Source organism: Artibeus jamaicensis, unplaced genomic scaffold (genome assembly GCF_021234435.1).
Source record: "Artibeus jamaicensis isolate MK-2021 breed Jamaican fruit bat unplaced genomic scaffold, CSHL_Jam_final contig_332, whole genome shotgun sequence".
Lineage (NCBI taxonomy): Eukaryota > Metazoa > Chordata > Mammalia > Chiroptera > Phyllostomidae > Artibeus > Artibeus jamaicensis.
This window is the reverse complement of record NW_026521788.1, coordinates 22198603-22208689: the sequence shown is the minus strand read 5'-3', so window position 1 is coordinate 22208689 and position 10087 is coordinate 22198603. Positions and strand designations below refer to the sequence as shown.

The window sequence follows — 10087 nt, the reverse complement described above, 5'->3', positions numbered from 1 at the left end:
ACATCTTCCCCCGAAATCACGAAGGTGATGTGTGCCTGTGAAGGGAAGTGCCTGGTGCCACCACTGGGACCCCCCTCGTGGGGGCTGGCGTCATCCGTCAGCTATGCTCTGGGTTCTGGCTTCCGCTGACCACTTCTCTTTTCTAAGGAAGGAGTCCAGCCTTCATGAGGCAATCCTGGTCACTTCTGACCTCTGCCTTCCCCAGGAGACAACCTTGATATTTGAAGCAGGACCCCATGGGTCCTGGTCTGGAGCTCACCTTTGCTCCTACAACTCTGAGTACCCAGTATTCTCCCCAAGGCCGGTGCTCCAGGTGGGCCCTGCCAGGTAAGGCCAGGGGTGCTCCAGGAGGCCATTCTGGACAATTTCCAGGAAGGCCACGCTGACCAGGCTAGGCAGAGACATCACAGGCCAGTGTGGGCCCACGCCTTCTCTGGTAACCACCCCCTACATGCTCCTTGTTGAGCCAGACATACATTCGGAGGCTGGAGGGACAGAGAGGAAAGGGCAGGGACCCCAGGTGAGGGTAGAGTAAGGAAGCCACAGCTCTGACCTGGGTGCAAGCTACAAGCCTGCACCATTTCAGAACTAAGTCCTAGGGGGGCCAGGTGCCCAGACAAACTAGAGGGTGCCTGGACCTTTAGGCTCCTCTGGGGGCAGTATGGGTCTCCACCCTACCAGGCTTAGGCCCCGCCCGCCCGGGGTAGGGGGTCTCTCTGGGGGACATCTCCCAGAATGGGGGGGGGGCGTGTATATGATCTTAAAGCTTCCCCCAAGAAGGAAGGCGGGGCTGGGCGGCTAGGAAGGCCCAGGATATAAGGACAGAGGCACCGCTTTCAGGCTCGGCCAGCCCACCATGCACGCCCACCGGCTCCACTTCCTCCTTCTGCACATCTGGTGGGCCCTCCTCCAGGCGGGCGCCGCTACAGTAGCCCCCGATCCCCTACGTACGAGGGGGCAGCCCTCATCGCCGTCCCCTCTGGCGTACATGCTGAGCCTCTACCGCGAACCGCCCCGGGCGGACATCATCCGCAGCTTGCAAGCGCAAGGTAGGCTGCGCACACCGCTGAGCACCCCGGGGCGCCTGGAGTCCCATCCTACCTCCGGCCCCCGGGGGGCGCAGGAGCCAGCTGGGGGCTGCAGATCCGTGGGGGCGCCCACGAGCTCGGAGGGTGTGTCGGGGGTCAGGGTCTGGGTCTGGGGGTGTCGCGACGCCGGCATTGTTTCGGGTGCAGGGTTGATGGGCGACGGGATCGCGGTGCTCCAGGTGTGTCTCGGACTGAGACCTCGGGGTCCTGGGTCGTGGGGGTAAGCGCAGCGCTTTAAGGGGGAGCCTATTTGTGCCGCTTTCTGTCTGCGCGGTTTCGTTAGATCACGTGGTTTTGGGCGTGTCAGTTTGCGCACCTGGGGACTAGGAGTAACAGTACCTCCCGCATAAAGTCTTTAGTGACGAAGCACAAAAAACCCTCTAAGTCTGGGTCGTTGGTATTGCTACAATAATTTTGTCTTGTCGCCTTTTTTTGCTTTTCGCGAGTGAGGGTGACCAGGGATCCGGGTCTGGCGCTGAGCGTCTCAGGAGGAGAGCAGGCTTCCAAACGGGACTCGAGTGCGGAACACCAGGCATTAGAGTTCAGAGATCTGGGGTCAGAGGTGGGACACCCCAAAGTCGAGAACTGAGGCAAGTCTGAGTACTCGAGGCCAGGCTGGGGAGGTGTCAGTGTCCCGGGTTAAGCCGAACTCAGGGCCCAGATTTGGAGGGGGCCCGGGGGAGTCAGTGACTATGGTGACCCGGGAGTTTCGCCCTCCGGGAGGGGAGAGCGTGCCTGGGCCCCGGGCGCTGCGGGCATGTGGGCGTCGTGCAGAGGTCCCCTCACCCCGCGCAATCCACATCCTGGACTGGTGAGGGGAACCCTGCCGCCCCGCGCCTCCCGCCGCTGCCGGGGCTAGACGGCCCCTCCCCGGGGCGCAGGCGAAATCCACATCCGATAATCTGATCTGACTGCCACCCGCCGGCCCTTGTAGTCTGTGGGTGGGGCTCCTAGGTCCCTGGCCTGCCTAGACTCGGGTCAGACGACTCCTGACCCTCTCCGGAAGGGTCATCCGGGGACCAGCCAGACTAGGGACGCCCCGGGGAGAGGGGCAATTTGAAAGCGCTTGGCTCCTCCACCAGAAAGCTGCGGGGGTGGGGGAGGGGTGTTGGGGATGGGCGGCTGTGCAAAGCGCGATGCACTTCCCCAGTTCCTTTTCCCGGAGAGCTCCCCAAGGTGGGCTGGCCAGTCTAGGGCTGGAGAACTGGGTTTCTGCCCCCAAGCCCTGCTTCCCAATTCCCTTTGTGTCCCTGAAACTTCAGTCGATTTCTCTAGTTTCCTCTTTTATAAAACACGGAGCTGGCTTTCTTTCTGCCTCATTTGTGTGTGTATGGCAAAACATATACATAACAAAAATCCACCATTTTACTCATTTTCAACTGTGCAGTGGCCTCAAGTGCATTCACCCTCTTGCGAATTAGCTTCACTTTGTGAAAGCAGCAAGAACAGCCGGCCTGGAGGGAGGCGGTTGAGGCACGTGCTAAGCGGCTCCTTTCTTTTCTGGGTTGACTGGAAGGCTGCCCCAGGATGGGGTGCACAGGTGGCCTCTCACCTCCATCTGTCGCTGTTTGACCACTTCCACCGTGGACAGTCAGCTCCTCATCTGCAGAATGGGGGTGCAGGAGGGGAGGGTTAAAGGACACAGCGCTTGTAAAACACTTGGTATGAGGGCAGCCACAATCGCATTGACTGTTTAAGTGGGAGGTACGGTTCCTCGCCGCCCCCCCCCCCCAGGAGAGCTTTCTTAGACGAGAGCGTCAGGCATCAGTGACCTCTGAAAAGATTAGCACCCCTATTCTAAGATGAACTGGAGCCACATCCAGGGAAACCTATCAGGGCCGTGTCACGGGGGCCCTTGGCAGGGATGGGGTTGTGGGGTCCCAGCAGGAAGGAGTCCTTCCCCCGCCCTCCCTCCTCACACACTGCTCATCCCCGTAACACATGGCTTCGTGCCCCCGTCCAGGTCCCTGTCTGCCTCCACCTTCATTTCTAACTCTGGTTGACGGCGGCCCACGTATGTCCCACTGTGGTGGCCGTGCTTCGTAAAGCTCTTCACACACATCTCGGCACAGCGGTGGTGGATGCTGTCCCTACTTCTCATTGACAAAGAGGGAAACTGAGGCCCGAGACACTCTCAGATAGTAACCAGCCTGCTGTGAAACAGCAAATGGCAGAATCTGAACCATCACCAGAGACAACAGGGCCCCTGCTCTGAACCACTGGCTGGAAGCCCTTCCTGTAAAAGGCCATTTGTGGATACTTGAGACTTGAGATAATATGTTAACTCCTGGTGCGTGTGGCCAGGAGTTGCTGCATGTCCCACCTAATCCCCGGGTGGCCAGGTGGTGCTCCAATGGGCAGCAGGTAACGTCACCCTCCTCCCCACACCTCTGGGCAGAGCTGCCAGTCTGGGCCGGTTATTGCCCCCTGCAGGTGCTAATGAGGAGGGAAGTGGGAATAAAGTGAGAAGGAACAGCTAGCGAGTGGCCGGGAGAAGCTTCCAGAGGCTGAGCCCAGGAATTGCCCCTTCTATTGCAGGCTGGATTTCCCAGAGCAATTCACTTACTGTGACCCAACATGCCTCACGGGACAATAAAACAAACAAACTAACCAACCAACAAACAAAAAACTGTTACGTAGTCTGTCCAGAAGGACTTAAATCAGAGATTTAGGATCTATGTAGAAAGGGCTACTGTTTTTGTTTCTCATGAAAAACCCTTGACTTTTATTCAGCAATAAACCCTCAAACCTCTTGATTTCCCTGGGTCTGATAATGCAGATCTGAGTAAGGCATTTCCACTAAAAAGAAGAAGAAATTGAGCTGGAAAAAGTTAAAGATCATTTTTAGGTGACCTGAAAATTTATAACTCCATGACATTCCCAGACATCAGACCAAATTTGTCCAGGACTAAGATAAATGGAATGTGCTTCCGGCTCCTTTGCATCCGTTTCGGGCTTAGTTGCCTTGGGGGAGGGGAACAGGGCTGTGTATGCGTGCGCACACGCGTGTGCCCTTGCTGAGTCTGCCCTGGGTGTGTGGGGGACCTGGGGAAGACAGGGCGAGCGCCCTGTACAGAGGAGAAACCACTGGGTGGAAAGTGCGAGGCCAGTGCAAAGTCAAGCTCAGAATGCCTTGAGAAGCCTCTTTGCAAGGTTGCCAAACCCTCTGCAGCTGCTGCCTCCAGCTTGAGGAACCGGCCAGGAAGAGGGTAGCCAGGGTTTGGCCTCTGCTGCCTGTGCCTCCCTGGGAGCTCCCAGCCTTCCTATGACATGCACAGCAACTTCATCGTGCCTGTGAAATGGGCCACTCTTCTACTGAGAAAACGGGGCCTGGGAAGGTGACTTGGGCCAGGGTTACCGGGTATGTGCAAGGGTTTAGGTCGAAAGCTTAGGGCATGGCCTTAGGCCGTGTGTGTGTGTGTGTGTGTGTGTGTGTGTGTGTGTGTATGTGTGTGCACATGTAGACGGGAGGGGAGACGAATTTGTCCAATTTTTACCAATTGTTCTCTGGCTTTGGAGGGTCTTGAGGGGGAGTAGCAGAACAGTGATTTGGAGTTTGGGTTTATCACCTAGGCAAATCCAGGTTCATTCTTGGCCCTGCCACCTGCCAAGAATAAAACCTTAAGCAGGTAATTTAAATTCTGAGCCTCAATTGTCCTCATCTAAATGGGTTCAATAACATTCCCAAATCATAGGGTGAAGGAGAGGATTAAGGGAGGTGATCCGTAGGAGCTGAGAGCTCAGACAGGAGCTGCGGTTCTTGTTACGTCCACCAAGACTGCAGGACCCCCCCCAACCCTACTCCCTTCCTGTGTTTTCTCCCCCCAGATGTGGAGGTGGACGGGCAGAATTGGACCTTTGCTTTTGACTTCTCCTTCCTGAGCCAAAAAGAGGATTTGGAGTGGGCTGAGCTCCGGCTGCAGCTGTCCAGCCCTGTGGACCTTTCCCCTGACGTCCCGCTCTCCATTGAGATTTTCCATCAGCCAAAGCTGGAGGCAGATCAGGACCCAGCCAGCTGCCTGGAACGTCTTCGGATGGAACTGTTCACTGTCACTCTGTCCCAGGTTACCTTTTCCTTGGGCAGCATGGTCCTGGAGGTGACCAGGCCACTCTCCAAGTGGCTGAAGCACCCCGGGGAGCTGAAGGAGCAGATGTCCAGTTTGGCTCGAGAGTGCTGGCAGCGGCCTCCCACGCCACCTGTCACCAGTGTGCTCCTCCTGCTCTACTCCAACCTCTCTCCTGAGCAGAGGAGGCTGGGTGGCCCCACCTTGCTGCGGGAAGCTGAGAGCTCCTGGAGGGCCCAGGAGGGACAGCTCTTCCGGGAGAGGGGCAGGAGGCACCCTCGGCATCCGTTGCCCGACAGAAGCCAACTGTGTCGGAAGGTCAAGTTCCAGGTGGACTTCAACCTGATTGGATGGGGCGCCTGGATCATCTACCCCAAGCAGTACAACGCCTATCGCTGCGAGGGCGAGTGTCCTAACCCCGTGGGGGAGGAGTTCCATCCGACGAACCACGCGTACATCCAGGTGTGGTGCTGAAGCCTGCGGGAGGGCTGGCGGTCGAGGGGAGAAGGGGCTGCGCTGCCAGGTCAGGGGCACAGGACTCCAGCCTTGCTACTAAATGGCTGTGTTCATTCCTGCACAGTTATTCAGGCACCTTCCAGGTGCCGGGCCAGGTGCCCGGGCCTCGGGATATGGAGATGACCAATGACGACATCCTCAGAGAGCCTCCGTGCAGTCATGCCCCCCACCGTAGCCTTGAACACATTGCTTTCCTGGGACTTTGTCCTTGTCTTTTGTAAAATTAGGGGTGGAGGGTATAGACCAGAGGGTCTCACCTCCTCCCTAGCCCTGACATTTGAGGAAAGGAAGTTCAGCGTCTGGAGTCTAGAAATAGAGAGGCCTGGGTTTGATTCCTACTTATTAGCTGTGCAATATTGATCAACATGTTTACTCTCTTTGATCCTCAGTTTCCCCACCTGTGAAATGGGCATAGCAGTGCCATATTTCATAGGGAAGTCGCAGGGTTAAATGAGATGCTGTGTATACTGCATGCACAGTAGTTGGCAGATAACAGGCATGTTCGATGTTATCGTTACTAGGAGCCTGAGATTCATTGATGAAATGGGGGCCACATTTACGGGGCCGTAAGTTGAGATAATACTATTCTAGCTGCTATACTTTTGCTGCCTAAAAGAGTTAGAAAAGGCCATAGGCTACCACCAGGTGCCACCAATCAGCCTAAGTTCTAGAAGGTGGTGGAGGGAGAGGAATGCAAGGAGGAGGTGGAGACAGTAGAGAACAGAGGCTCATGTAGCGGCCCTGATGTTGCAGGCGGCCCTGCCCTGCTCTCCAAGGCTGTAAGGACACCGTGTGTTTATTTGCTCCGAGAAGCCTAGACTGAGAACGTCTTGGACCTGTAGTGCCTCCATGCCATGCCTTGGGGTTCGGAGGCTCTGGGGATCGTGTGAGCTGACTATGCGCTGGGGGGGGCCAGCTCCTCCGGGAACCTGGCCTGGGCAAAGGCCCTCGTGAACCTCTCCCAACCAACCCGCCTGCAGCAGATCAGAGGGAACCACAGAGACCCAGATGGTCCCAGGGGCCAGCTCTGACCTGAAAAGATGTCACTGGGTCACAGGGGCAGAGTCCCGTTGCAGAACGCCAAGGGGTCACTGCCTTCTTTCCCGTTGACTCCGCTCTTCTCTGGGCAACTAGGAAGATCCCATAAGAATGTCCACATGGCTCTCCTCTGCCCATGTTCTTGGAACTAAACCAGCAGTTTCCTGGAATATTTTTAAAACTGCTATTCACTCTAGGCAGTAACAATAGGAGAACATATAATTTAGCTGCTGTTCTCCCCAGAAACAGCTTTTAGGATCTTCTGTTTAAAAGATGCTTAAAGAAAAGAAAGTTATTTAGAAGTTAGAATTGACGATGTATTGGCAGGCTGATTATTTTTTTTAAATAATTTTCTTCTATGTTTACACCCAATAAGTGATTGAGACCCTATCTTTTACCCTTTACCCGGAAATGACACTATTCTGACCTGGCCATTGGGGTATGGACTGACCCTCCCTCTCGTCCCTTTCACAGAGTCTGCTGAAGCGGTACCAGCCCCACCGAGTCCCCTCCACCTGCTGTGCCCCCGTGAAGACCAGGCCTCTGAGCATGCTCTATGTGGACAATGGCAGGGTCCTCCTGGACCATCACAGAGACATGATTGTGGAGGAATGTGGGTGCCTTTGAGGAGGTCCTGGAGCGGCGCTGGCTTTGCCTGTACCCTGGAAGGTCGGGAAGCTTCTGAAGCCACAATAACCATCTGATCCAAAGAGGAGAAACAAAGGGGGAAAGCTGCTCTGTCCGCCAGACCAGAGGAGGAAGGGCTGCCCAGCCTGTAAATGAGGGCCCTGTGGAGTCTGGCTAAACACGGAGGCCGTCGGGAGAGGGAGCAGGAGGCCTGGGGAGCAGCCTTGCTGGGTTTTCACTCTACTGAACAGACAGTGGCGAGTAAAAGCACTAATATGAGAGTTTTTTACCTTTTTTAAACTCGTGAACCTCCGGAAATTGTATGCAAAAGTTGGGGCATATATGTATTTTTGAGGTGGGATAAGGTTGTCTATAACTTTTATGTATTCTAGAAAGTGGTCTTTGATACCCCCACCCCCAAAGATTAAGCATCGCTGTGTTAAAGGCCAAGTCCGGCGCTCTTGCTGCCTCAGGCTGGGTGAGGGGCCCCACGCCCTTCTGGCTGGCCAGGCGTGCTCTGTGGGCCTCGTCCAGGCTCCCTGAAGTGCGTCTCTGCTAATGAGTCCTACAAACAATAAAGCCATTGTCTGGTCCTTCTAGGCCAGCTGGTGCCTTTGGAGAGGCAGGAACGTGTCCAGGAAAATGGGCCGCGCTGGACTACAGAAGACACCCTCCAGACACCCTCGGGTGAGTCTGCTTTGGCAGACACCGTCCGAGCCTCGTAAGCTTGGCAACGGTTTACCTCCCTCCCTTAGAGTTTACTGTGCATGAGACCCCTCAGCTTCTGGTCTGCAGGGGTGAAGGCCCTGCCCTGCGTGGCAGGTTTGAGTTATGGTCACAGCTCCGCCACTGAAAAGCTGTGTGACCTTTATCCCTCAGGTGAGTGAGTCACTTCTCAGCCTCACCCCGAGACGTGAGAGCAGGTGGACCCGAATGCATTCTGTGAAATGTCCACTGGCAGGCTCAGAAGAGCCTCGAGTTTTCGATCAGATTGCCCTCTGGGATTTACTCCCATCTCCCTACAAAGCCTGCCAGCCCAGTCCCGCCCCACCCTTTATCTGACCCTTTATCAGCTTTTGCTGCTCAGGGTCCTAAGACTGGTTTAACTTCAAGTTCCTCAAGGCAGCACAGAAAAGGGACACAAGTTTTCTTGTAGGAGGCTCTCCCATCAAACACACAAGGCTTTGTCTTCTGGCTGAAAAGACCCTAAAGGCAATTCTGCATTTCTGTCAGCATTGCCAAAACAGGAGAGAGGTTTTATTTACTTACATGCGCGCGCGCGCACACACACACACAATGTGTATATATATATAGTGTATATACCAGGACTAAGGGGCCACTTTGTAGGGAATGTGAATCTACAGTAAATCTGCCCCCACTTTCCCAAGAAGCCCATTGGCTTGTGCTCCATCCAGCCCTTGGAACATGATCTCAATCGAGTGAGGACATCTGCTGAGTTTAGTCGTGATTCAACTGCAGCCTTGGTTGCCCAGGCGGGTTGACTAGGCTGGAGCAAGGCCTGGGCCTGAGAAACCGCAATGCTCTGATTCTGCAAAACAAAGCGGATCCAGCTGCTCACTTCCGGGAGTGGAAATAGACCTGCCCTAACGATTCAGGATCACGACAGGATTCTGCATCTGACTCTACTTAGAAAACAGTGGAGCTGGGGAGGCCTGGTGAGGTCAGCTCTCGTCCTACCCTCTTTCCTAAATGAAGCCCCAGAGAGGCCTGGTGGCCTGACCACACAGCTAGGAGTGGCTCTGGTCTCTGGAGGCCCAGGGACTTCGTTCTTCATCGTTTTTAGAGGTCTTTGCCCCCTAGCTTTGGATCAAAGCTGTAGCCTTTGGAATCTGACATGAATCCCAATTCCACTACCACACTGAATTTCTTGGGAGAGAAAATCCTACGCTAGGGCTTCAGGGCATCTTTATTAAGTAGGTGCTGAATAGTTCTATGGTTGGGGCCAGGACAGTGAAACGTCAAGCTATCTGTGGCTACAGCCTGTGGGAGTCAGTCAGCAGCTCTGACAGAGGACAAACCTCACTGACAAGGCATTGCCTCCCACCCAGCAGTGAAATGCTGCTTTACGACCCCTGCTGAAAGGTCAGGCCGGAGTCAGCAGCAGGGGCATTTTGCTGCCTGGTGGAGGGATTTGGGGCCAAACCCAGCAACGCAGCTCCACAGTCTGGACCCTGTGTGCTGGTAAGTGCTTTGTAAGTCAGAGGAAATATTACCTCTGAGAACTGAGTCCTGCCCTAGCCAGGGGGCCAAGGGAGCTTTTCAGATTTGTCAGAGGTACCCGTATTTGACCTTGCTCTGAAGGCAAAGGTCTTCCATTGTTTCCACAGCAGTGCCAAGCCAGTGGTAAGTGGGAGAAGTGTGCATTACTCTCCCTGGCTGGGGAAGCGTGCGGGGGCCTGGCGGGAGGAATGGAAAAATGGAAATACAGAGAAACAGAAATAGGACACGGAGCGGTTGGGAGGCCGTCGTTACTCACAGCACCCTCAGGGTTTAAATCGATCTTGTAAAGCCCCCCTTTTATTAGCAGCAAAACCATTACCCCTCTGTCCGAAGTTGCCTTTGAGGTTAATATCCTGTTTGCCTTTGGGGCAGAGTAAAGGATGTATCAAAGTGCTTTCAAAATTATTCAAACATCCCATCTTTCCTAAAGAGATTCTTCGGTCCTTCTGGAGGTCCCACCGCCAGATGGGGGCTACCATCCGCAAGCCTGCTCCACTCCCAAACTCGCACACT

The 10087-nt window shown here is 55.0% G+C and overlaps 1 protein-coding gene across 1 annotated transcript; it reads left to right on the top strand.

Moving 5' to 3' along the window:
- The first annotated feature begins 856 nt into the window (after positions 1-856).
- Positions 857-7333, top strand: NODAL (nodal growth differentiation factor). Its single transcript, XM_037130528.2, has 3 exons — positions 857-1049; positions 4917-5614; positions 7181-7333. Exons 1-3 carry the CDS (start codon positions 857-859, stop codon positions 7331-7333), a joined length of 1044 nt encoding a protein of 347 aa, XP_036986423.2.
- The last annotated feature ends 2754 nt before the right edge of the window (positions 7334-10087 follow it).